General features: G+C 45.0%; 1 protein-coding gene across 1 annotated transcript; it reads left to right on the top strand.

Annotated features, from left to right (window-relative positions):
- On the top strand, nt 1–27,478 carry CASP9 (caspase 9; the record flags this gene model as incomplete). The annotated part of the gene is given in 10 exon segments (XM_082273631.1): nt 1–21; nt 23–166; nt 10,455–10,692; nt 15,175–15,215; nt 17,162–17,338; nt 17,429–17,518; nt 19,320–19,467; nt 21,406–21,585; nt 21,905–22,014; nt 27,311–27,478. Coding segments are annotated over 10 exon segments (1,242 nt in total). The 3' UTR covers nt 27,404–27,478.
- Between the last annotated feature and the right edge of the window lie 464 nt (nt 27,479–27,942).

The raw sequence follows: 27,942 nt of genomic DNA on the forward strand, positions 1-27,942 counted from the left end.
ATGTTTACGGAAGTGAGGCGCCGGTGCTGGGAAGATGGAGGACAGGGACAGGCGGACTCTGAGGAGTAACAGGATGATGCTGGTCAGCTCCCTGCAGCTGGGGGACATCTGGGACCCTCTGGTGGAGAGGGGGGTGTTCACTAATGACATGATAGAGGAGATCCAGGTGAGGACTCTGTGGCAGGGAGTGCTGCCTTGTGTAGATGTCATTGTTGTCAGCTGTTCCTGGTTACCAAGGACAGACAAAGCTGCCCTAGAAGTGTCCCCTGTTTCCATGAACACAGACTGTCCCTAGAAGTGTCCCTAGTTACCATGGTTACACCAGACTGTCCCTAGAAGTGTCCCTGGTTACCAGGGTTACACCAGACTGCCCCTAGAAGTGTCCCTGGTTACCAGGGTTACACCAGACTGTCCCTAGAAGTGTCCCTGGTTACCAGGGTTACACCAGACTGCCCCTAGAAGTGTCTCTGGTTACCAAGGTTACACCAGACTGCCCCTAGAAGTGTCCCTAGTTACCATGGTTACACCAGACTGTCCCTAGAAGTGTCTCTAGTTACCATGGTTACACCAGACTGCCCCTAGAAGTGTCCCTTGTTACCAGGGTTACACCAGACTGCCCCTAGAAGTGTCCCTGGTTACCAGGGTTACACCAGACTGCCCCTAGAAGTGTCTCTGGTTACCAGGGTTACACCAGACTGCCCCTAGAAGTGTCCCTAGTTACCATGGTTACACCAGACTGTCCCTAGAAGTGTCCCTGGTTACCAGGGTTACACCAGACTGCCCCTAGAAGTGTCTCTGGTTACCAAAGATACACCAGACTGCCCCTAGAAGTGTCTCTGGTTACCAAGGTTACACCAGACTGCCCCTAGAAGTGTCCCTAGTTACAATGGTTACACCAGACTGTCCCTAGAAGTGTCTCTAGTTACCATGGTTACACCAGACTGCCCCTAGAAGTGTCCCTTGTTACCAGGGTTACACCAGACTGCCCCTAGAAGTGTCCCTGGTTACCAGGGTTACACCAGACTGCCCCTAGAAGTGTCCCTGGTTACCAGGGTTACACCAGACTGCCCCTAGAAGTGTCTCTGGTTACCAAGGTTACACCAGACTGCCCCTAGAAGTGTCCCTGGTTACCAGGGTTAAAACAAACTGCTCCTAGAAGTGTCCTTAGTTTCCATAGTTACACCAGACTGCCCCTAGAAGTGTCTCTGGTTACTAAGGTTACCCCAGACTGTTCCTAGAAGTGTCTCTGGTTTCCAAGGACACACCAGACTGCCCCTACACACACAGGCACATGTACAAACACATATGAACACATGAACATAGACATACACAAAGACACACACAAAGACACACACAAAGACACACAGACGAACACACAGACGAACGCACACGAACACACAAGCACACACACACGAACACACACACGAATGTACACGCACACACAGACACACACACACAAGCACACGAACACGCACACACGAACATGCACACACGAGCACACGCACACACGAACACACACACAAGCACACACACAGACACAAACACACACAAGCACAAGAACACGAACACACACACAGACACACATGAATGCACACAAGCACACGCACACACGAACACAAGCACGCACACAGACACAAACACACACACACAAGCACACAAACACACACACACAAGCACACACACAGACACACACGAACACACACACACAAGCACACGAACACACACAAGCACACGCGCACACACACGAACACACATGTATAAAGCCATTTTAAAATGTTCTAGCACAGTACCTTTTTCTCATTCAGCCGGGTACTGCACTGTAGGGAGAAGCAGAGAGCCCAGCACACTCCTTTCTCCCTTTACTTTCACTTTTGAAGCTGACGGAGCTCCCTCGCAGTGCCGATGTACAGTTTGGCAGGGGATCCGGAGATAGGGATCAACTGACAGCCCTACTCTCCCACTATTCCGCAGCACACCTCAGGACCTCTGGCGACACACCTGTGTGCCGCGGCACACTGGTTGAGAAAGGCTGCACTAGACTGCCACTAGAAGTGCCTTTGGTTTCCAAGGATACACCAGACTTCTCCTAGAAGTGTCACTGGTTTCCAAGGATACACCAGACTTCTCCTAGAAGTGTCCCTGGTTTCCAAGGATACACCAGACTTCTCCTAGAAGTGTCCCTGGTTTCCAAGGATACACCAGACTTCTCCTAGAAGTGTCCCTGGTTTCCAAGGATACACCAGACTTCTCCTAGAAGTGTCCCTGGTTACCAAGGTTACACCAGACTGTCCCTAGAAGTGTCCCTGGTTACCAAGGATACACCAGACTGTCCCTAGAAGTGTCACTGGTTTCCAAGGATACACCAGACTGTCCCTAGAAGTGTCCCTGGTTACCAAGGTTACACTAGACTGTCCCTAGAAGTGTCTTTGGTTTCCATCGACAGAGCGGAGAGACCACACTGTTTCTAGAATGGTTCTCTGGTTTCCAAGGACAGACAAAGTTGTCTGTAGAAGTTCCAAGGATTCCAAAGACAGACCAGGCTACCCCTAGAAGTGTCCCTGATTCCAGCACTAACGAGCTCTATGACCCTCTGTAAAGTGATCCCCCCCTGGAAGGGCTGGCCTAAGCCACGCCCCCTCTCTTTATCAACGCGATTCCCTCTCAGTGCTGCAAAAAGATCTGATATGAATAACCACCTCCGACATTTCCAGAAGGGTCATAGGCTCCGCCCACCATAGAGATTCAGCTGCTACCCCTCATCAGATCTAATGTCAGCCAAAGTCCAAGTATCGGCTGGGAATCCTTGTCCAAAGACTGTCGATGCAAATTACGCAAGGCTACCTAAAACTCTGCCAGGGCATTGATTGGCTGGCATCATGTCTTGTTTCAAGTAGGAAGACCTTTAAAAAAAACCTGCTGTCTAATTAAAAAAAAAAAAAGAGACCCTGTCTTTAGCATTTGCTGAGAACAATTGTTCAGGTGCAAAATCTCTGGTGTCACGCTTTACCCGGCACATCCATTGAAGTCTAATGGGCCAAATCCCCCGCCGCTTCCAGCTAGGGACCCCAAATTTTTTGGGGAGGTCGCCCGCCCACCTGGCGACGTAAAACGCGGAGCTCGAACCTCCGGTCCCCCCGGGGTCCGGAGTTACGGTCGGCATCCCAAAACTTTTGAACATCTGGAGTCCAGAGTCGCCGGCCGCCCACGGCCACCCGCCAGGCCCCCCCCCCCCCGGTTTGGGGGACGAAGGGGATCAGCCCGGGGGAGTGGGCGGGGCGGAGGGAGGCGCGGCGGGCACAGGTGTCAAACAGGCGGCCCTCCAGCTGTTGCGGAACTACAAATCCCATGAGGCTTTGCAGTTACAAGTATGACTCCCATAGGCAGAGGCATGATGGGATTTGTAGTTCTGCAACAGCTGGAGGGCCGCCACTTTGACACCCATCTAATATAATAGTGAGGCTCTTTTCTAGCTGTATGGATCCTGATGCGTTATCCTCTCCTACTTTTTTTTTTTTTTTTTTGCACGTGTGCAGCTCCCTCTCTCCCCCCCTGCTGTTGTGGACTATATGCTCTAAGGTTCTTATTTTGGCTTTACATATTTGATATCATTAGGATCCCCTGAGGAAGCCAATGCCGAAACGCGTCGCGATTTCTACTGGTGATTGTACATTGATCCCTGTGTCTGGCCAGATACAAGAAAGAAGTCTTTCATCTGATTCTCTATTATTAGAAACCTATGAAGTGGGCCACCAGAGAGGTCTTGTTGTATATGTACTAGGGATCGACCGATTATCGGCAAAGTCGATATATCAGGGGCTGATCTGCACTTTTCCTGATATATAAGAATCGGCCCGGAGGTTACCGATATTGCCGATATTTCAGGAAAGTGATGTACCGGAGTGATACCTGCAGCTAGAGGCATCCCCCCGGTACCGGTGTCCATAGCCGACGGTCGGCTGTCTTGTAATGATAACTGATGTGGCTGAGAACCCGCTCGGCTGTCATTACAAGGAGCGGGAGGGGACGTCCTACCCCCCCCCTCCCACCGCCTTCTGCGGCTCGCCCCGGGTCTCCCGTCCCACCGGGCAACCAGCCTGCACAGCCGCCGAAGACCCGATCACGTACCACTTAAGCCCCAGAGGATTTGGCTGCTCAAAGACCAGGGCCTATTTTGCGATTCGGCACTGCGTTACTTTAACGGACAATTGCGCGGTCGTGCGATGCTGTACCCAAATGAAATTGACGTTCTTTTTTTCCCCACAAACAGAGCTTTCTTTTGGTGGTATTTGATCACCTGTGCGATTTTATATGAAAATTCTCAAAAAAAAAAAATGTAAAAATCAAAAAATTTTTAAATTTTAGGCCAATTTGTTTTCTGCTACATATTTTTGGTAAAAAAAATTTCAATAAGCGTTTTTTGATTGGTTTGAGCAAAAGTTATTGCGTTTACTAACCAAGGGAAAGATTTATGTCATTTTTATTGTTTTTTTTTTTTCAACTAGTAATGGCGGCGATCTGCTCTTTTTTTTTTTTTTTTTTTTTTTTTTTTTTTTTTTTTTTTTTGCGGGACTGCGACCAGTGTTAATTTCGTCGACTAAAACCGACTAAAACGTTTTCGTCGACTAACACAATTCAGATGACTAAAATACGACAAAAACTAAAATGGCATTTTAGACAAAAGACTATAACTAAAACTAAATCGAAATTTGCTGCCAAAAATGAACACTGGTGCATGCTCAAAGCATAAATAATAACATATTCGATTTTTCACTCCAGGACCAGCAGTAGTATATAATGAGTTTGGAAATTGTAGAGAAATGCTTAAATAATGCATTACAAATTACAATTGAACTACACCCATTTGATTATAGATGACTAAAATGAGTTTTAGTCGACTAAAATGTAGGGCGTTTTAGTAGACTAAAATATACTGGAGTTTTAGTCGACTAAAAACGACTAAAACTAAAACACTTGCAGAAGACTAAAATGGGACTAAAACTAAAATGCCATTTTAGTCCTAAGACTAAGACTAAAACTAAATTGAAATTTGCTGCCAAAATTAACACTGACTGCGACATTGCGGCGGACAGATCGGACCCCTGACTGACATTTTTGACACTTTTGGGGGTACCAGTGACATTACTGCAGTAATCAGTGCTATACATATGCACTGTTACTGTGAAAATGACAGGGAAGGGGGTTAATTTTATTGGTGATCAGTGGGTTAAATGTATCCCTAGGGGCGTGATTCTAACTGTGGGGGGGCGTGGCTTTTGATGTAACCACAGAGACATACAATCCTACATAGCAGGATTGTATGATCTCTGCAGTTACACCAGGGAGAATGACAGGCGGCTTTGTTTACATCAGCCGTCTGCCTTTCTCCCTCTCCAGCGGGAGATCGCGAGTGACCGGCGGACATCGGAGCCGCCGGTCACTTGCGTGGGGATGTCAGGGAACGAGCGGTGCGCGCTCGCCCCCTAGAGGCTTGTGGGCAGTACGTCGCTTTGCCCAGGAGGGGCTGACCGCCACAGTATATAGTATAGTATATAGTCGTGCGGCGGTCGGCAAGTGATTAAAACGTCAAGGGTATAATTAAAAGGGGCTAAAATATTATTGTGTGCGGCCCCCAGGACAGCCTGCTGTCATCTCACAGAGCTGAAGCTGATGTTTCAGGGAAGCTCCACACTTACAGGGATAGAAGGGCTTTTTAAACACCAACAGATAAAAATGGTGACAGGGAAGGGAGCTCCAACACACAAGAGCACAGAATGGCGCCTGCTTAGTGTAGCAGAAAATGTATTGGGTATAGATAACAAGAGACTCACTTATAATAAGGGGTCTGTCAGCATGGGGAGTTGACGAAGGAGCATGGATGCTCCGAACGCACGCACTTCCTGCTTACCTCTTAACGGGACGTGACGTTATCGGCCTTGAAGCCGGAACACGGCCGCAGTCTATACTAGGGGTGCACCGATCCGACTTTTCTTGTCCTGATACTGATATCGATACGTGGCACTGTGTATCTGCTGATACCGATCCGGAACTACACACATACACATTAAGCATGCGGCTGCAGTCCAGAGCAAAGTCACTGCCTCATGTGTACGGCTCCTCCATTCACAGGCGGAGTGCATCTGATATCACTCCGCCTGTGAGCCGGCCCTATACAGGAAGTAGCGGCTCCCATCCCATACTACTACTACTACACTAAGGGACGGTTGAGATGCGACTCAGCAAAACCAGATCGGCCCGTGGATCGGCGGCTCCGTGCAAGTAAGGGACGGCTGAGCCAGGACACAGCAAAACCAGATCGGCCCTTGGATTGGCGGCTCCGTGCAAGTAAGGGACGGCTGAGCCGGGACACAGCAAAACCGGATCGGCCCGTGGATCGGCGGCTCCATGCAAGTAAGGGACGGCTGAGCCGGGACACAGCAAAACCGGATTTGCCCGTGGATCAGCGGCTCCATGCAAGTAAGGGACTGCTGAGCCGGGACACAGCAAAACCGGATCGGCCCGTGGATCGGCGGCTCCATGCAAGTAAGGGACTGCTGAGCCGGGACACAGCAAAACCGGATCGGCCCGTGGATCGGCGACTCCATGCAAGTAAGGGACTGCTGAGCCGGGACACAGCAAAATCGGATCGGCCCGTGGATCGGCGGCTCCGTGCAAGTAAGGGACAGCTGAGGCGGGACACAGCAAAACCGGATCGGCCCGTGGATCAGCGGCTCCATGCAAGTAAGGGACTGCTGAGCCGGGACACAGCAAAACCGGATCGGCCCGTGGATCAGCGGCTCCATGCAAGTAAGGGACGGCTGAGCCGGGACACAGCAAAACCGGATCGGCCCGTGGATCAGCGGCTCCATGCAAGTAAGGGACTGCTAAGCCGGGACACAGCAAAACCGGATCGGCCCGTGGATCAGCGGCTCCATGCAAGTAAGGGACGGCTGAGCCGGGACACAGCAAAACCGGATTTGCCCGTGGATCAGCGGCTCCATGCAAGTAAGGGACTGCTGAGCCGGGACACAGCAAAACCGGATCGGCCCGTGGATCGGCGGCTCCATGCAAGTAAGGGACTGCTGAGCCGGGACACAGCAAAACCGGATCGGCCCGTGGATCGGCGACTCCATGCAAGTAAGGGACTGCTGAGCCGGGACACAGCAAAATCGGATCGGCCCGTGGATCGGCGGCTCCGTGCAAGTAAGGGACAGCTGAGGCGGGACACAGCAAAACCGGATCGGCCCGTGGATCAGCGGCTCCATGCAAGTAAGGGACTGCTGAGCCGGGACACAGCAAAACCGGATCGGCCCGTGGATCAGCGGCTCCATGCAAGTAAGGGACGGCTGAGCCGGGACACAGCAAAACCGGATCGGCCCGTGGATCAGCGGCTCCATGCAAGTAAGGGACTGCTAAGCCGGGACACAGCAAAACCGGATCGGCCCGTGGATCAGCGGCTCCATGCAAGTAAGGGACGGCTGAGCCGGGACACAGCAAAACCGGATCGGCCCGTGGATCGGCGGCTCCATGCAAGTAAGGGACGGCTGAGCCGGGACTCAGCAAAACCGGATCGGCCCGTGGACCGGTTCATTTTACCGATCCCCCAATCCACCTATTGTGGAAGTATCGGTGCCGATATCCGATCCTAATATCGAATTGGTGCATCCCTAGTGTATACACCGCCGCCGGCCTGCTGGAAGACACTGACCGCCATCAGCACCTCTACAGGATCGCCTTCACCGTTCCTCACAGCCCCTATAGGGTGGCAGCAGATTAACTTTTATCAACTCCCCATGCTGACAGACCCCTTATTATAAGTGAATCTCTTGTTCTCTATACCCAATACATTTTCTGTTACACTAAGCTGGCGCCGCTCTGTTCTCTTCTTTCTCCAGAGCTTCTCAGCAGGCAGCCGCTGAGTATAGTCTCCCCACCCAGGACCAGAACTGGACTTTTTGCCTAATATCTCATCATGCCATCCCTAATAATTGCTTATTTTAACAACTTCTCCTTTACTAGTAGTGCGCCATGACACATTGTAAGCTCCAGCACACTGCCTGTGATTGACAGTCTCAGCTCTGTTCCTGTGTGCTGTATGGAGGGAGCTGTGTCCTTCCCTCCAATCAGCTCTCACTGCAGAGTGTAATGACAGCTCTCCGTCCCCTGATTTCTGAAAGCGAATACAAGCTGTGTAAATTCTGCACTTTGAATGTATGTAGAGAAGCAAAGGCTGCTGATAAACGGGTACAACGTATATAGGAGGATCTCTTCGTATCCCCTGAGGCCAGTCACTGCACTGAGGATATGGAAGTAAAGCGGAGCTGAACCCAAAAGACGAAACTCCACTTGTTTGCTCCTTCCGCTGCCACTTTTGGGTGGGTGGATACTTTTTAAAACCAGGTAACTGCTCCCACTTCCAGGTAATATCGCTGCAATCATTGTGCTGCAATTTACAAAATTTCCGGCCCCTCCTCTTTCGTCCCCTTCCCCCTCACTGCCTTCTGGGAGACACACAGGTCCCAGAAGACAGCGGGGACCGTTCACAATGCGCAGCACGACTCGCGCAGTAGGAAACTGGCTGCAAGTCTTCACTTCCTGTTTCCCTTAGTGAAGATGCCGGCGCGTGCACCTGGAGCCAATGGACGGATCTGATTGGGGTGCAGACATTGTGGGATCTCTGGACAGGTAAGTGTCCTTTAAAGGTCATCAGCTACAGAATTTGTAGCTGCTGACTTTTTTTTTTTTTTTTGCAGGCTGGAACTCCTTTATAAGATATGCCAAGATGGAGGTAGAAAAAAGTATCATTGTTACATGTACCAAGCAATGAGTCAGAAGTAACAAATACTTGTCAATGTTATTGTTGAAATTGTTAAATTTAAAATTCCAATAAAAATTTAAAAGTAAAAAAAAAAACAAGAAATTGTTAAATTAAAATTCCAATAAAAATGTAAAAAAGAAATTGTTAAATTAAAATTCCAATAAAAATTTAAAAGTAAAAAAAAAAAGAAATTGTTAAATTAAAATTCCAATAAAAATTTAAAAGTAAAAAAAAAAAAGAAATTGTTAAATTAAAATTCCAATAAAAATTTAAAAAAGAAATTGTTAAATTAAAATTCCAATAAAAATTTAAAAGTAAAAAAAAAAAGAAATTGTTAAATTAAAATTCCAATAAAAATTTAAAAGTAAAAAAAAAAAGAAATTGTTAAATTAAAATTCCAATAAAAATTTAAAAGTAAAAAAAAAAAAGAAATTGTTAAATTAAAATTCCAATAAAAATTTAAAAAAGAAATTGTTAAATTAAAATTCCAATAAAAATTTAAAAGTAAAAAAAAAAAGAAATTGTTAAATTAAAATTCCAATAAAAAATTTAAAAGTAAAAAAAAAAACAAGAAATTGTTAAATTAAGATTCCAATAAAAATTTAAAAGTAAAAAAAAAAATAAATTGTTAAATTAAAATTCCAATAAAAATTTAAAAGTAAAAAAAAAAAGAAATTGTTAAATTAAAATTCCAATAAAAATTTAAAAAAGAAATTGTTAAATTAAAATTCCAATAAAAGTAAAAAAAAAAAAAAAGAAATTTTTAAATTAAAATTCCAATAAAAAATTTAAAAGTAAAAAAAAAAAAAAGAAATTGTTAAATTAAAATTCCAATAAAAATTTAAAAGTAAAAAAAAAAAAAGAAATTGTTAAATTAAAATTCCAATAAAAATTTAAAAAAGAAATTGTTAAATTAAAATTCCAATAAAAATTTAAAAGTAAAAAAAAAAAGAAATTGTTAAATTAAAATTCCAATAAAAAATTTAAAAGTAAAAAAAAAAAAACAAGAAATTGTTAAATTAAGATTCCAATAAAAATTTAAAAGTAAAAAAAAAAATAAATTGTTAAATTAAAATTCCAATAAAAATTTAAAAAAGAAATTGTTAAATTAAAATTCCAATAAAAGTAAAAAAAAAAAAAAAAAAGAAATTTTTAAATTAAAATTCCAATAAAAAATTTAAAAGTAAAAAAAAAAAAAGAAATTGTTAAATTAAGATTCCAAAAAAAATTTAAAAGTGAAAAAAAAAAATAAATTGTTAAATTAAAATTCCAATAAAAATTTAAAAAAGAAATTGTTAAATTAAAATTCCAATAAAAGTAAAAAAAAAAAAAAAAAAGAAATTGTTAAATTAAAATTCCAATAAAAATTTAAAAGTAAAAAAAAAAAAAAGAAATGTGTTAAATGAAAATTCCAATAAAAATTTAAAAGTAAGAAAAAAAAAATTTGTTTAAATTAAAATTCCAATAAAAATTTAAAAGTAAAAAGAAAAAAATGTCATTGAAAGTCATAGACTGTGTGTTTGTTGGCGTCAGTTTTCTATTCTTAAGAGATACGAGACAGCAGATGAAGCTTTATACATTTTTTGGGAACTTGCAGAAGGAGTAATTCTTCTTTTTTTTTTTTTTTCTTTTCCTCTAGAGAGCCGGGACACGCAGAGATCAGGCTCGCCAGTTATTAGTGGAATTGGAGACGCGGGGTAGCCAGGCGTTTGCGCTGTTTCTGCTTTGTTTGAAGGAGAGTGGACAGCACAGCCTGGTGGATGCCCTCCAGGGAGGTGGTGGAGGTGTGGTAAAACCAGCGCCCGTATACCCAAAACCAGTGCCCGTATCACCAGCACCGATCGCCCATCTTCCTGTGGGGAGACGTGAGCCTCCATGTAAGTTGTTTTTTTTTTTTTTTTTTTTTTTTTTTAAATTTAGTAAAAATAGGTAAAGTGGTAGTAAATTCCTTACAAAAAAAAAAAACGACCCTAAACGTAGATTTAACCACTTGCCGCAAAATTATGTACCTGAACGCCATTCTGCTTCAAGTGGTTATACCGGGATGTAAAAATCATTGATTTTTATCCACCCTGGTCTGTGACAGTTTTCTGTAGCATTTCATTTAATAAATACTATTTGTACCCCCCTAGGAGGCATTAGGGGCCGCATTTGAGGTCCTCTTTACTCTGTAAATTGACAACCACTGCTCTAACCCTTCCTTATTTCATACAGAATATAAACATTTCTGGTGATTCCCTCTATTAGATATTATTATTATTATTATTATTATTATTATTTAAAAAAAAAAAAAATCAACTAGAGTTTATTTTAATTTTGTCCTTTCTTCTCATTAATTTAGCTATTTTTTTTTTGTGTTTGGAGGCTTCTCAAGTCATGAAGGGACTTCTCAACCTTATAAAAGAATAGTTCTTCTATACTACCTGCAAAGTAGAGGAAATACATTTGAATTGTTTGGGGTAAACTCATATTATTCATCATCATTTAATAGGATTTAGAGAGTTCAATACATAAACTACGTATGCGTTCACTACTGCTGGGCTTTAAAACCTTTTTATTTTCCCCTTTTTTTTTTTTCCCTTTAATTTGTATTTTTTATTTTTACAATGTCCCTTAACCACTTGATCCCTGGAAGGTCTTACCCCCTTCATGACGAGGTCATTTTTTGCCATTCGGCACTGCGTTGCTTTAACTGACAATTGCGCAGAAGTGCGAAGCTGTACTCAGATACATTTGATGTCCTTTTTTTCCAACAAATAGAGCTTTCTTTTGGTGGTATTTGATCACCTCTGCGATTTTTAGATTTTGCGCTATAAACAAAAAAAAAAAAAAAAAAAGACAATTCTGAAAAAAAAACAATATTTTTCACTTTCTGCTATATAATATAATATGATATAATATATATATATATATATATGTGTGTTTGATCACCTCTGAGATTCTTAGATTTTGCTCTATAAACAAAAAAAATAGCATCAATTTTGAAAAAACACCAATCTTTTCTACTTTGTGCTATAAAACATTCCCAATAAAAATTGTATTCTGCTACATATTTTTGGTAAAAAAAAAATCCCAAAAAGCGTATAATAATTGGTTTGCACAAAAGTTATAGCGTTTACAAAATAGGGGATAGATTTATGGACTTTTAAATGTTTTTTATTAGTAATGGCGGCGATGAGCATTTTTTACTGGGACTGCGACATTGCAGCGGATAAATCTGACACTTTTTGGGGACCAGTTATCAGTGCTAAATAATATGCAGTTACTGTATAGATGACACAGGGAGGGAAGGGGTTAACACTGGGGGTGATCAAGCGGTTAAATGTGTTCCCTAGGTGTGCTTACTAACTGTTTTGGTAATGGATTGAACAGAGGCAGAGCGATCGGTGATTCAGCTTAGCTTAGCTGAATCACACGATCTTTCCCTGCCTCTCTGACAGGAGAGCCGTCTTACATTGTTTACATTCCAGACGGCTCTCCTGTCAGTTTTGCCAAAGATCGCAGGAGGAGATCGTGCCCACTCCTCCAGCGGTTTACCTCCCGCTGTGACTAATAAGCCGCGTGCACATAATCCGGTAGATCTACGAGATTATTTGAAGCCGAGCCGCCCTGCCGCAGTAAATCGGTTGGCAAGTGGTTAAAGAATTTTTGATAACTTTTCTTGCTGTCGCAATGAATGTAAACATCCATGTAATTAATACAAGATGACAGGTCCTCTTTATGGAGAGATCTGGGTTCTAAATGGTGGGATTCAAGTGTGAATTTCTGCCTGAATTCACACCTGAACCGGACCATGGCCCGGCTCCATGGAGAGCCGGTCACACTTGCTTGTCATGCAATTTGGATACGGGGAAACCCACATCCAATTCTCATATGTGTGAACCCAGCCTTAAGAGGAAAAGAAAAAAAAAAAAAACAACCATTTGTACATTGGTCTAAAAAACGGAAGCGACGTCAATGTCGCTCTGGTCCTCCAAGGACATGAATAGGAGCGGCGGTCATCTTTCTATCACTTCTCTCTGAGAAAACCATCAGACTCCGGATGGTTTCCGGGCTCGGCGATCGGTAACGTTAGCCTGGGAAGCTGTAGGGGGCACCTCTCCCGTGGCAAATTGGCCACTGGGATCACTTTTATCAGAAAGCCGGCCGTCTGAGGGAGGTGCAGCTGCAGCCATAATCCTGGTATTTAACGTCAAAGTCACTATGTAATTTTCCAGTTAGCCAGTTGGCAAGTGGTTGAAGGATAAGTTCACTTTTGCAGGTAAAAAAATGTGCATTTATTATTTATTTATTTATTTTGAGCCTGAAAAGCAGGCATCACTAAATGGCGGACCCCGGGCCAAGTCCGGACCGAGTCAATGCTCCCTCCGGCCCCACCACAGTTGCGCCATTTAGGATTTGCTTTTTTTCCCTCTGCCGCCGCTGCCCACTAGCTGCCACATTACCAAGCTGCATGGTACTATGGCACCATGTGATGTGGCACTCATAAAGACGCGCTACGTTTGCCCATTGTGGAAAAGTACCATTGAGAGCCAAACGTACAGTATGATTCAGACCTCGGCTGGAAGAAAATCTTACTGACTGGACCGTGATAATTTTTAATTCAATACCCCTGCTGTAAAGCATGTCACCAGCGATCAGATCACTGGTGCCATGCAGGTCTCCAGCAGATCTGCCAGTGTGCCTGTGTGCTCGTACATCCCATATGGCAAGATACAATCTGCCAGGAAGTACCACCATGGGGCTCCACAGAGCGCCATGATAGTTCTTTGAAAACTACAAGCAAAGGCTGCCAGACCTTGTAGTTTTGCATTCACAGGGCACTGTGAATGGGTGGCGTGGCCAGGTGGGCGGAGCTTCAGACACATTTTTATTTTTTTAATTGCAACAGCAGGGAAGGAAGGGGGGGGGGGGAGATCCCTGCTAGTTGTCAAATTGGGGAGGTGCGGGGGCCGGTCCATTCATAACCTGTTACTCCCTAAATATGGATGTAAAATGTTACAAAAGGTGAACTTATCATTTAGGAATATTATTGGATGCAGTATTGGACGTGATCCGTGTTTTCGTAGTTTTATATCATATTCCTGTAGAGTGTTATTGGTTTTATTGAACAGATATAATGACCCCTTTCTAGTAAGAGATTGACGGATTATCAGCACAGCCGATATACCGTGGGCTGATATGCACTTTCCCCGATATATTGGAATCGGCCACCAAGGTTACCGATATTTCGGAAATTGCATGTACCGGAGTGATGCCTGCAGCTAGAGGCATCACCCCGGTACCGGCGTCCATAGCCGACGGTCGGCTGTCTTGTAATGACAACTGATGAGAAGCCGCTCGGTCCCCCCCCCCACCCGCCGCCTTTCATGGCCAACCAGGAGACCCGGTATGGAGAGGGAGGGGATAGCTATCTTCATGCCACAGCGGGATGGAGAGGAGAGGAAGGTGTACGGGGATGGGAGAGGAGTGTGTGTACAGGGAGATGGGAGGAGATTGACACTGATATCACCTACCTAGCTGTATGGGGATCCGCATGCAATGCTATGCAAGTCCTCTGCTGGCCTCTGCACCCGCTGGTGACAACCTCCACTATCTGTCACATGTTACAACGCAGAGCTGTCAGAACAAGGCTGGAGGGGGGGGGGGGGGGGCAGGACTACACGAGGTGATCAGCACATACACCAACCCAGAGTCCTAGAAAGGGTGATCTACACCAGTTTATGGAGGTCTTCACCAGTACACCAGTATAGGGTGATGTGCACAAGTATATGGCGATCTGCAGCAGTTTATGGAGATCTTTTCCAGTATGCCAGGGTGGGGGGCATTTACTGGTCATATCTCCAGCCCCAGAATGGCCACTGCTAAGTGCATTTGTGAGGGAAGAGTTGTGGAGAGGCAGCTGACCAATAAAGGGGGGGGGGTGCATTTAGTGGAAGACCCGATCAAAGCCGCATTCATCCCTGATCGGGTCTCCATGCAAAGATTCGGAAGTGATGTCATGACGTCACTTCCGGGTACTCTGTGCCAGATTAATAAAAATGACAGCATTCAAAACAGCCAAACTTGGCGTTTTTCAATGCTTTTAAGTGCAGAGGAGGGGGTCTTTTAGACCCCCCCCCACCCCCAGATCCCTCCACAAGAAAAATATTCTTTTTTTTTAAATGTGCGAAAATATCGGCCGATACCGATACGCGATGACCAAAATATCGGCAATGAAAAAACTATATCGGTCGGTCACTACTTTCTAGTATCTGCCATGTTTATGCTCTTTATTTGTATAGCTGCTGCCAAGTTAATATCATGAGTTTTTAATTTTTTTTAAGCTGCAATAATATTTAATTGTCTTCTTTCCTCAGGTAATCCAGTTGTAAAGACTAAAGTAATGGACATAGAAAAGGTTGGTATTGTTTGCACTGTGTGGCTTATTTTATACATAATTTGCATATTTTACAACTCCTAGGGGCTCGTTCACATCTCACCCAGCATTTTTAAAGCTTCATAACCGCCCTTCAAAACTTGCCCTGAATAGTACAATGGCACCCCACAGTGCTGTTCACACAGGAGCTGTAGCGTTGTGTTGTGTTAAAAATAAGGCAGCATGTCACTTTCACGAGGCACTGACGCTTGTCAGCCGCCTCCATGGATTTCAATAATAATGCTCTGTAACCGCAGCTTAAAGCGGAACTTTACCCATAATATTTTTTTTAGCAAAGAACCATACATTCCACATGATTAATTATGCTACCAAACTTAGTGTGTGCTGTAAAATGCCTCCAGCGTTTTTTCCTGATTCTTCTTGCCGGAGGCCGCCATTTTGCTGAAGCCCAGAGCCCCAGCGGTAAATCATAAAGCAGAACTAAACCCATCGCTCTATGGTTTCAAAAAACCGTTCCATTCTTGAAATGCTGGGATTGCTTAAGGCCCCTTTCACACGTGCGGACCGTTCATTTCATCAGTTCAGTCATGTTAAAAATTATTTAAGTTTACTGTGCATCAGTTTTTCATCCATTTTTGTAACAGTTTTTTACATCCTCCAGTTAGAGCCCCTAACTACCTCCCGCCCAATGTATTGTGAAATGACGGGCGGGCATCGGCTCTCTCATTCCGGGACGATGTCTTATGACGTTGTCCCATTCTCTCCTCGCTTGCACACCCGCAGAGATCGGTGGTGCGCTCTGTCCCTGGGACATGGCGCATCACCAATCTTGGTAAAGAGCCGATGGTGAGGCTCTTTACCTATGTGATCACCTGTGTCCAATCACAGCTGATCACATGTAAATAAGGAAATGTCGGTTATCGGCATTCCTCTCCTCACTGACAGCGTGTTAGGAGAGGAGAGCTGATTAGTGGCATTTCCTCACAGAGGAGATCTGCCCAGATAATCAGTGCCCTGATTGATCAGTGCAGCCCCAACAGTGCCCATCAGTGATGCCAGCCAGTGCCCATCAGTGATACCAGCCAATGCCGCCTATCAGTGCCCATAAGTAGTGCCCATCAGTGCTGTAAATTGGTAGTAGTGCCTCCTCATCAATGCCCTTCAGTGCCGTGTCATCGGTGCCCATCAGTGCCACCTCATCAGCACACCTCACTTATTTACAAAGTTTTATAACCGAAACTACAGCTGGCCATACACTATATGAAAAATCGTTCAAACTCATTTTTTAAAAACTAACACTCGGCCGTGAGAGCAAACGATCGTGCCATCATGTATTGACCAATAAATCGTTCAATGGACATAAATGAATCCGTTTTTTGTTCCGTTTTTCACATATATGCGGTGCAGACAGTCTGGGCGAGAAATGCATTAACCTTTGAATTTATCGTTCGTTCGGCAGAAAATTTCCAAACTTGTCCTTTGTTTTTTCGCCTCAAAAAGGTCACAACCAATTACCGATTTGTGCCCATTAACTGGCCGAAAAATTAAAGAACTGTCCAAATAACTGATCTTCAGCCGATTTTTCGGATAATTTATGGGCAGCATTATAAATTTTTTTTTTACCATTTTTTGTTTGTTTTATATTCGATTTTTGTTATTGCAGAAAATAAAAACCCCAGTGGTGATTAAATACCACCAAAAGAAAGTTCTATGTCTCTCAAAAAAATCTGAAAATTTAGTTTGGGTGCAGCCTTGCATGACCGTGCAATTGTCATTCAAAGTGTGAGCGCGCTGAAAGCTGAAAATAGGCCTGGGCAGGAAGGGGGTAAAAGTGCCCGGTATTGAACTGGTTAAACAGTATAAGCACTTATTTTCAAAGTTTTACATAGCTATACATGTAAAATGTTCCAGCATGAAGTGATCCGGCAGGACAAAATTTTCTGACTAAATTAAGGCCATATTTCCAGGATTATCCGATGAACTTTGATCCCTGCGGTTATTGTTTAATCATCAATAACATGGAATTTGCGGAATCCACGGGACTGTCCTTCAGAGGCGGCTCGGATATTGATCGGCAGAAGATGGAGATGCGGATGAGATCGTATCACTTCGAGGTGTCTGTGAAGAATAATCTGAAAGGAGCGGTCAGTGTGTTTTATACTCTGATATGTCCAATAGAAATGATACTTGGTATAAGGTGTTGATGGGTCATGTTATTATATCCTTATATGCAGGAAATCCACAAGGAGCTCCAGCTTCTGGCCGCCAAAGATCACAGCAAGAGGGACTGCTGCCTGGTCATCATCCTTTCCCATGGCTGTGAGGTGAGACGCTCATACAGATGTATTACTATTAAAGTGGTTGTAAAGGCCGAAGGTGCATTAAGATAAAAACCTTCTGTGTGCATCACCCTCCCAATACTTACCTGAGCCCATCTCAATCCAACGATTATCGATGCACAAAACACTCGGCAGTACGGGAGTCTCCCTCCTGATTGGCTGAGACACACAGCGGGCACCATTTGCTCCCACTGCTGTCACTTAAACTCTGTGAGCCAATGAGAAGATAGAGGGGGCAGGACCTAGCCGTGGCTTCATGTCTGAATGGACAAACAGCTGCGGCTTGGCTCGGGTGCCCCCATAGCAACCTGCTTAATGTGGGGGAAACTCAACAGGAGGGAGGGACCAGGAGCGCCCAAGAGGGACCCGAGAAGAGGAGGATCGGGGCTGCTCTGTGCAAAACCACTACACAGAGCAGGTAAGTATAACGTTTTTTATTTAAAAAAAAATAAAAAACGAGACTTTAGTATCACTTTAAAGTAATTCTCAAAGCAGAAGGTTTTTTTACCTAATGCATTTTATGTATTAAGGTTAAAAGCCTTCTTTATACTGCCCCCCATTCTTACCTAAGCCCAATGTCGATCCAGCGCAGTGCATGAGAGCAGCATCGCCTCTCTCTCGCTCGCTCTCTCTCGCTCTTTCTCTCTCTCGCTCTCTCTTTTTCACGGTCAGAGACTATGGCCATGCTCCTGGACACGGTCAGAGACTATGGCCATGCTCCTGGACACGGTCAGAGACTATGGCCATGCTCCTGGACACGGTCAGAGACTATGGCCATGCTCCTGGACACGGTCAGAGACTATGGCCATGCTCCTGGACACGGTCAGAGACTATGGCCATGCTCCTGGACACGGTCAGAGACTATGGCCATGCTCCTGGACACGGTCAGAGACTATGGCCATGCTCCTGGACACGGTCGGAGACTGTGGCCATGCTCCTGGACACGGTCCGAGACTATGGCCATGCTCCTGGACACGGTCAGAGACTATGGCCATGCTCCTGGACACGGTCAGAGACTATGGCCATGCTCCTGGACACGGTCCGAGACTATGGCCATGCTCCTGGACACGGTCCGAGACTATGGCCATGCTCCTGGACACGGTCAGACTATGGCCATGCTCCTGGACACGGTCCGAGACTATGGCCATGCTCCTGGACACGGTCCGAGACTATGGCCATGCTCCTGGACACGGTCAGAGACTATGGCCATGCTCCTGGACACGGTCCGAGACTATGGCCATGCTCCTGGACACGGTCCGAGGCTACTGGACATGGTCAAGGAGTGCAAACATGCTATAAGAGTTGTTGGAGACTGGGGACATTCTTTGGGAGTCACAGACTGGAGGCACTGAAACTGAGGGCCACAGGTTGGGCACCATGACTTTAGTCCCTTCCCACCATAGCCTGTATGGTTTTACTGTCTTGTTGGGTCCCAAGTTCTTCTCCATAGAAAACTTGAACTTGGTTTCCATACACCACAATGATGGTTACCAAAAAGGCTGAAACCACTTGTATGCAGAGAAGCTCACAGTGTGCGGTGAAATCATTGCAAGCCATTTCAGTCCAGGAGAGGAGCCGCTACAACTGTGCAAGACTAAAGGGAAGGCCAAAGGTCAGATTTCAGGACTTGGATTATTTTGGGGAAAAGGAAGTATATGTATGTTGCTGTGAATGTTTTACATTGAGGTGTCCTTTTACCGATAATTGTAAGAATCTCTGACAGGACAATGAAGTTGTCAAACCGATGGAGCTGCTCATTAAAATGAAAGCGTATCTTTCTTCTCAGACACGGCACACGCGGTTTCCGGGCGGAGTTTACGGCACCGATGGTGTAAAGATCCCCGTGGAGAGAATCGTCACTTACTTCAATGGTCACCACTGTCCGAGTCTGGGAGGAAAACCGAAAATCTTCTTCATCCAAGCCTGCGGAGGCGGTAAGGAGGACTCATAGGCAGTTCTCATTATAATTCACACTTCACATGAGTCAGTCGGTCACTATCAGCATTTCAGAATAATCATTTGTTTACATTATTTTGAGTGAAAAAGGTGGAGGTGGTTATATAGGCATTTGCTTTGCTGTTGTTTCGTTTTTTTTTTGTTTTTTTTTGTCTCTTATTTTTTACGTAAAATATGCACTCCTTTTCATTTGCAATTAATAGAAATAAAAAATTCTCATTCTTTCCCACTCTTTTAAAGAGACCCGGTCACCAATTTAAAAAAGCACAGAAAAATCAAAAATTTTAAATGCTGCACGAACACAGCTGTTTGCCCCAACTTGGCAGACATGTGGGTGAGCGGCCCCTAATGAAGATGGTGTCTGCTTTGGGGCCCCTCACCCACACTGCTGTTAGTTAACCACTTCCCGGCCACGCTATAGCCAAAAGATGGCTACAGCACAGTTGTCCAGTTCTGGGAAGGGCGGCCACGGACATCATCCTCCCAGAACTGCGCCCCCTGGGACGTGTTTTCGAGCTCTGTGATCGCAGATGCCAATCACAGTGGCCCTTTACCATGTAATTAGCTGTGTCCAATCACTGATGGACACTGGTGAGGAGGCACTGATTGTAAACAAACTTGCCAGTTTTTGGCACTTCTTTCCTCACGCGAGAGAAGAGGAGAGCAAGCAACTGGCAATTTTGACAGAACATTTACACTGATTATCAGTGCAACCCCGTAAGCACTGCTTATCGGTGCCTCCTCATCAGTGCTGCTCATCAGTGCCTCCTCATCAGCGCAGCTTATCAGTGCCTCCTCATCAGCGCAGCTTATCAGTGCCTCCTCATCAGCGCAGCTTATCAGTGCCTCCTCATCAGCGCAGCTTATCAGTGCCTCCTCATCAGCGCAGCTTATCGGTGCCTCCTCATCAGCGCAGCTTATCGGTGCCTTCTCATCAGCGCTGCTTATCGGTGCCTCCTCATCAGCGCTGCTTATCGGTGCCTCCTCATCAGCGCTGCTTATCGGTGCCTCCTCATCAGCGCTGCTTATCGGTGCCTCCTCATCAGCGCTGCTTATCGGTGCCTCCTCATCAGCGCTGCTTATCGGTGCCTCCTCATCAGCGCTGCTTATCGGTGCCTCCTCATCAGCGCTGCTTATCGGTGCCTCCTCATCAGCGCTGCTTATCGGTGCCTCCTCATCAGCGCTGCTTATCGGTGCCTCCTCATCAGCGCTGCTTATCGGTGCCTCCTCGTCAGCGCTGCATATCAGTGCTTCCTCGTCAGTGCTGCATATCAGTGCAGCCTCATCAGTGCCCATCAATGCTGCATATCAGTGAAGCCGCCTCATTGCCCCCCTCATCAGTGCCCATTAGTGCCTCCTCAACAGTGCAGCTATCAGTGCCCATCAGTGAAGACGAAAGATAACTTATTTGGAAGATTTTATAACCGAAACTAAAACTTTTTTTTTGTTTCATTTATTTAGCAAAAAAATAAAAATTCAGTGGTGATTAAATACCCCCAAAACAAAGTTCTATTTGTGTGAAAAAAAATGCTAAACATTTCATATGGGTACATTGTTGCATGACTGCGCAATTGTCATTCAAAGTGCGACAGCACTGAAATCTGAAAATTGGCCTGGGCAGGAAGGGGGTGAAAGTATCTGGTATTGAAGTGGTTCAGGTCGACCTTTTGCATCTGTGCACCGGCTGCATTCCCATACACTTACATGGGCTGCATACATGCAGCACCTGACAGTTCAACCTGCATGAGTACATAGCTTATTCACAGTGTACGGGCATCAGCGCCTGTGTGAAGGAGACCTTATAGTAGATATTTTTTGTAAATGTAGAAAACCAATCTCTGAAATCATTTTGTAACTGTTCAGTACACGGCTCTAATGAAAATGTCATCTATATTGTGATTTTGATTTTTTTTAAGATCAGAAAGACCGAGGCATATCGGTGGAATCTGCAGACCCCCCTGGGAAATTTGACAATGGTTCCTTGCAGTCTGATGCCACTCCTGTCCGTCCTGATGAGGAAGATGGAGACGAAACGGATGCAGTGGCAAGCCTGCCCACCTCCAGCGATATTCTGGTGTCCTATTCGACCTTCCCAGGTGTGTATATATCATGGTCTAAGACAGAGATCCTCCAACTACGGCCCTTCAGCTGTTGTGGAACTACGCATCCCATGAGGCATTGTAAAACTCTGACATTCACAGACATGGCTAGGCATGATGGGAATTGTAGTTCCTGAACAACTGGAGGGCCATAGTTTGAAGACCCCTGGTCTAAGACCTTCCAGCAGGAAGGAGGAATCCACAGCCATTAGTTGCCGTCATAAATGTCCTTCCTCTATTGCTTTGTTGGTTAGTGGCAGGTTTTATTTAGAACTTTTACATTTGTTTCCTCCCAAGCTGTCAATCTTTCCATCAGGTTACGTCTCCTGGCGCGATAGAAAAAGCGGATCATGGTATGTGGAGACGCTGGACGAAATCCTAGAAACCTACGCCACGTCTTTGGACTTGCAGACTCTGCTGGTCATGGTTAGTGTGTCCCCCGGTTCTGGCTTTGTTTTTTGTGTTTGCTGTTACGTGGGCCAATTCTGACACTTCTCACATACTGTACATGTGAAAATTTTCTTTATGTCACATGGTATTTGCGCAGCGGTTTTTCAAGCGCAATTTTAAAAAAAAATTACACTTTAACCACTTACCGCATACTGACGTACCCGTACGTCGGGTAACTTTGCGGGGTTATACCGGGATGATGCCTCTAGCTAGAGGCATCATCCCGGTACCATGGTTTAAAGCCGACGGTCGGCTTTCCGTCGGTAACGATCGAGCGGCTCCCGGGTGAGCGGGAGGGGACGTCGCCCCCCCCCCCCCCCCTCCCGCCGCCTTCCGTGGCTTTGCTCGGGGCTCCCGTCCCACCGGGAGCCCCGAGCACCCAGCCGGCACGTCCGCCGGCTGGTTGGAGTCCTGATGAATGCCGGAAACGGCATTGATCGGGTCTCCGATGACGTAACCCAGAGGCGGCGTCCATGACGTCACTTCCGGGTTACTGTGCTACAAAAGGCGGCAAATTTAAAAAACGACTGTATGCAAAAACGCCGTTTTCTGCGTTTTGCATACAAGGAAGTGTAGTGGAGGGGTTTGGGGTCTTTTAGACCCTCGATCCCTCCATAAAGTGTACCTGTCACTGCATATTGGTGTCACAAGGGATGTTTACATTGCTTGTGACAGCAATAAAAGTGATCAGATTTTTTTTTTTTTTTAAACTGTAATAAAGTTTTAAAAAAAAGAAAAAATAAATAGGAAAAAAAAAATGTAGCCGCCCCCGTCACCGTTAGCTCACGCACAAAAAAAAATGTATACGCAAGTCGAGCCGCAAATGAAATCGCTGTTCAAACCACACATGTGAGGTATCGCCGCGATCGCCAGAGCGTGGGCAATGATTAAAAAAAAAGAGCTACACTCTAACTCTAAACTGGTAACCGTTAAATAAATTTAAAGCGTCGCAGATTGAGATCTCTATTGACCGTAGTTTGTCGCCATCCCACGGGGGGGTGCAATTTTAAACCGTAACATGTTGGGTATCTATTTACTCGGCGTGACATCATCTTTCACAATATAAAAAAAAAATGGGCTAACTTTACTGTTTAGTATTTTTTAAATGCAGTGAAATGTGATTTTTCAAATTTTTTCCAAAAAAATGGCGTTTTAAAGACCGCTGCGCAAATACCGCGTGACAAAAATTTTTGCAATGACCGACATTTTATTCTCCAGAGTCTTTGCTAAAAAAAATATATATAATGTTTGGGGGTTCTAAGTAGTTTTCTAGGAAAAAATACTGATTTTAACTTGTAAACAAAAAGTGTCCGAAATAGGGCTGGGGCTTAAGTGGTTAATGAATTTTACTGCACACAAACACAATAAAATACCTAATGTAAGGAAATGAAGAATCCGCGCACACTAATGAAAAAAGCAGCTAGCAATAATAAAGCCAGCACCAATCTATAAAAAGTATAAGTAAATAAAATTACAGCGCTGATAAATGTTAGTGAAAGTCTCAGCTGGGCGGTACTCACGCCCTACTTCAAGGAAGATCAGCACAGAGTCCAAAATACACACGACTGTCCAAATAGAAAGATCACAGAAGTAATTCCGGTGTCACATGTGAATAAAGACAAAGTCTATAATAGTGTGATAATGCGATGAGCAGATGTAGGGAGCAGGGGAACAGGTCACACCAGTGATGGAAGTCCTAGAGTAACACCACATAAATATCTCCTCCTTCCCCACATGTAGTGCAAACTCACCGGATTTAAAATCCAAAAAGGCATATCCAGTGTATCACAACCCCCGCCATCATGGCTTCATCTCCTACATTCAGACATGATTCAGCATGGATTCATGAAAAATCGTTCATGCCAAACCAATCTAATAACCTTCTACGATGAAGTGAGCTGCCACTTAGATAAAGGTAAGCCTGTGGATGTGGTGTATCTGGACTTTGCAAAGGCCTTTGACACCGTTCCCCACAAACGCTTACTGTACAAACTAAGGAAGGTAGGTATGGACCATAAGGTGAGTACCTGGATAGAGACCTGGCTCCAGGGGAGAGTACAGAGGGTGGTGATTAATGGGGAGTACTCTGATTGGGCGGGTGTGGAAAGTGGGGTCCCCCAGGGTTCTGTCCTGGGACCAATCCTGTTTAATTTATTCATAAATGATCTAGAGGAGGGGATATCTAGTACAATCTCAGTATTTGCGGACGATACTAAACTAAGCATGCCAATATCTTCTATGCAGGATGTGGAAATCTTGCAAGCGGACCTGAACAAAATAATGGGGTGGGCAACTACATGGCAGATGAGATTTAATGTAGAAAAATGTAAAGTAATGCACTTGGGGGCCAGAAACCAGAAAGCAAGCTACTCAGTAGGGGGGGAACCTCTGGGTGAGTCTAGGATGGAAAGAGACCTGGGGGTACTGGTAGACAACAAGCTTGGCAGTGACATGCAATGCCAAGCCGCTGCAAGCAAAGCCAACAGAATACTGGGATGTATAAAAAAGGGGATTCACTCCAGAAATAAAGAGATTATTCTCCCGCTCTACAAGACTCTGGTCCGGCCACATCTGGAGTATGCTGTCCAGTTCTGGGCACCGGTCCTCAGGAAGGATGTGCTGGAACTGGAGAAAGTCCAGAGAAGGGCAACAAAAATAATTAGGGGAATGGAGGACATCGGCTATGAGGAAAGACTACAAGCACTGAACCTATTCTCTCTGGAGAAGAGACGATTGAGGGGGGATATGATATCAATGTACAAATACTGTACTGGCGACCCGAGCATAAGGAACAAACTATTTAGAGTAAGGGAATACAATAAGACACGTGGCCACTCACTAAAACTAGAGGAAAGGCGGTTTAACCTTAAAGTGCGTAAGGGGTTCTTCACTGTAAGAGCGGTAAGGATGTGGAATTCTCTTCCGCAAGCAGTCGTATCAGCAGGGAGCATTGATAGTTTCAAAAAACTATTGAATGGACACCTTAAAGACCACAACATACAGGGGTATACAATGTACAACATACAGGGGTATACAATGTACAACATACAGGGGTATACAATGTACGGTTAAAAGCAAACACACACACACATCATAGGTTGAACTGGATGGACTTGTGTCTTTTTTCAGCCTCACTAACTATGTAACTATGTAACTCCACACAAATATTCACACGTGTACTCAATAGGAGAGACACCAGTATTAACATAAAGGCAAATCCCATTTATTAGTTTAAAATGAAAGTACAAAACATGGTAACGCACATGTGTCACGACGCTGCAAGCATCACAGCGGTGCAACCAGAAATAGCCACCACGCCCTGGTTGCGCCGCACTGATAGGCGGCACTGGTGTGCACTGAGAGGCGGCTCTGATGGGCACTGACGGGCAGCACTGATGGCCACTGATGGGCAGCACTGCTGGTGGGCACTGTTTTTTAGCTTTTCTGTAATCAGGGCACTGATCGTTCCCCTTTGTAGACAAAAAATTGCCATGCAAAATAGGCCCTTACCCCTGTTGAAGATTAGTAAAAAACATTGGGATAGAAAAAGGCGGGGCTTTGCGGGCCAGTGGGAGTAGAAGGATCAAAAACGGAACCAATAGTAAAATCAAAGATACATTTTATTGATATAACAAGTAAAAAACAAGCATGGGTTGCCATGCATGTATGATAGCAACGAAATAACATACAAAATTATTAAAATCAAAATATATAACGTCACTGTTTGTATAGAAACATATCCCACAAAGGGATTAGAGCGAAAAACAAAGCCTGTGTAGATGGAAGATGGGTCTCAAGCTGGATTCGGTCACGGTGGTTCCCCAGCAAGGCGACGCGTTTCGCTTAAGGCTTCCTCAGGGCCTGAGAGACCATAACAGACCGATGTTTCCTTTTAGCAGTGACTTGTGTTAAGCGACAGGGCTGTAGCGATGCACAAGCTGTTCGGAAGATAATACTTCCGTATTCACCATACAGAATCTATATAGGCATCAAAGGAAAATCTCTTGCATTAAATCCGATATATTGGGTCCCAGCTGTGTCATCAAGGTCAAGGCTGCTAAAGATGGCTCCACTCTAGCATCTTGGGGTACAATCACCCCTCAGCAAGTAATTATCCTCTTCCTGATTTATTCATCCATATGTGCGATCACCCCCAGATACAATCAATCTAGTGTTTATATTGCAATAGTTTAAGCCAGGCTCAAGGGACCTTTCTCTGTGCAGTTTGTAGGAGGTATATCCCCAAACTTGTCCTAAATGACGGCAGAGTTGACCTCTCCTCAGACTGAAGGGTGCTCCAGGCAGGGAAATAGGACCTATGCAAACATCTATTCCAATTATATGGACCAACGGTCCTGGGCTATAAGCCCTCTGTATTGTCATATGCTCACCGCCTGCCTTAAGCGAAACGCGTCGGATTGCTGGGGACCTACCGTGACCGAATCCAGCTTGAGACCCATCTTCCATCTACACAGGCTTTGTTTTTCGCTCTAATCCCTTTGTGGGATATGTTTCTATACAAACAGTGACGTTATATATTTTGATTTTAATAATTTTGTATGTTATTTTGTTGCTATCATACATGCATGGCAACCCATGCTTGTTTTTTACTTGTTATATCAATAAAATGTATCTTTGATTTTACAATTGGTTCTGTTTTTGATCCTTCTACTCCCACTGGCCCGCAAAGCCCCGCCTTTTTCTATCCCAATGTTTTTTACTAATCGTTCCCCTTTGAGGAGGAGTCGCTGATCGGCTCTCCTCGCCACACACTCTGACAGTGTGAGGCAAGGAGAGCCAATAAATGGCACTTCCTCATTTACATGTGACCGCTTGTGATTGGACACAGCCGATCACATTGGTAAAGAGCCAAGTCATTGGCTCTTTACCAAGATCGGGGTCGCGCGATGACCTAGCAACATGGCGCGGCCACGATCGCCGCACTTCGCACCCTCACGGGCGTGCAAGAGAGGCTGCCCCAGAACAATAGCCGCACCGCTCTGCCGTCATTTGACAGTGGGTGGGCGGGAGTGACAGCTCTGAAAGCTGAAAATTGTCCTGGGCAGGAAGGGGGTGAAAGTGCCCGGTAAGCAAGTGATTAAATGCAAGACACAGACAGCTATGTTTAAAATGTGAAGCAGAACAATTGGGGAGTATTTTGGTGTAGCATTTTAGGCTACAGGAGTAAGGAAAGAAAGGGAATAGATGTGCACATTGTCATGCTTTGCAGCTGGTGTGTTTTAAAGTGATTTTTGTTTTTTTTCCTGTGCAGGTGGCAGATGTTGTATCATCAAAAGGAACTTATAAACAGATCCCTGGATACTTCAATTTCCTTCGCAAGAGGTTCTTTTTTAAAACGGATTAGGGGGAAGATTCTGTTTTTCATTTTCGGTTCTGTATCGATACCCTCAATCATGGGATTGCCCTGTAGCTTCGGACCTAAAGGCTAAGATTACCTTTTGAATATATTACATGTTCCATCCGTATTTAGAGTGGAATATATAACCTGTTTGATGTCCTTCATCCTCTTCCCCTCCGACCCCCCCCCTCCCCTGTGACAGTGGGCGGGGATCTTCTCTTTGCACCCACTCACAATTTAACCACTTGACAACCAGTCACGTAGCTGCAGGCATTACCCCAGGACCATTTTTTAGAGCCTGCTGTCAGCTCTTTTGTAAAAGCAATCCTAGTGGCTAACTAGCCCCTGGATTGCTTTTACAAGAAGTGAAAGGGAACTGCCCCCCTCCACCTTTTGTGGCTTTTCCCATCTGACTGGGAGTCCCGTTCACCAGCTGGCGCTATTTCCACTGGTTGATTAGAGCAGTGGTCCTCAACTCTGGTCCTCAGGGCCCACTAACAGGCCAGATTTTAAGTATTACCTTGGGGAGATGCAGACTAGAGTAC

This window comes from Pelophylax lessonae (assembly GCF_965119305.1).
Source record: "Pelophylax lessonae genome assembly, chromosome: 12".
In the NCBI taxonomy this organism is placed as follows: Eukaryota; Metazoa; Chordata; class Amphibia; order Anura; family Ranidae; genus Pelophylax; species Pelophylax lessonae.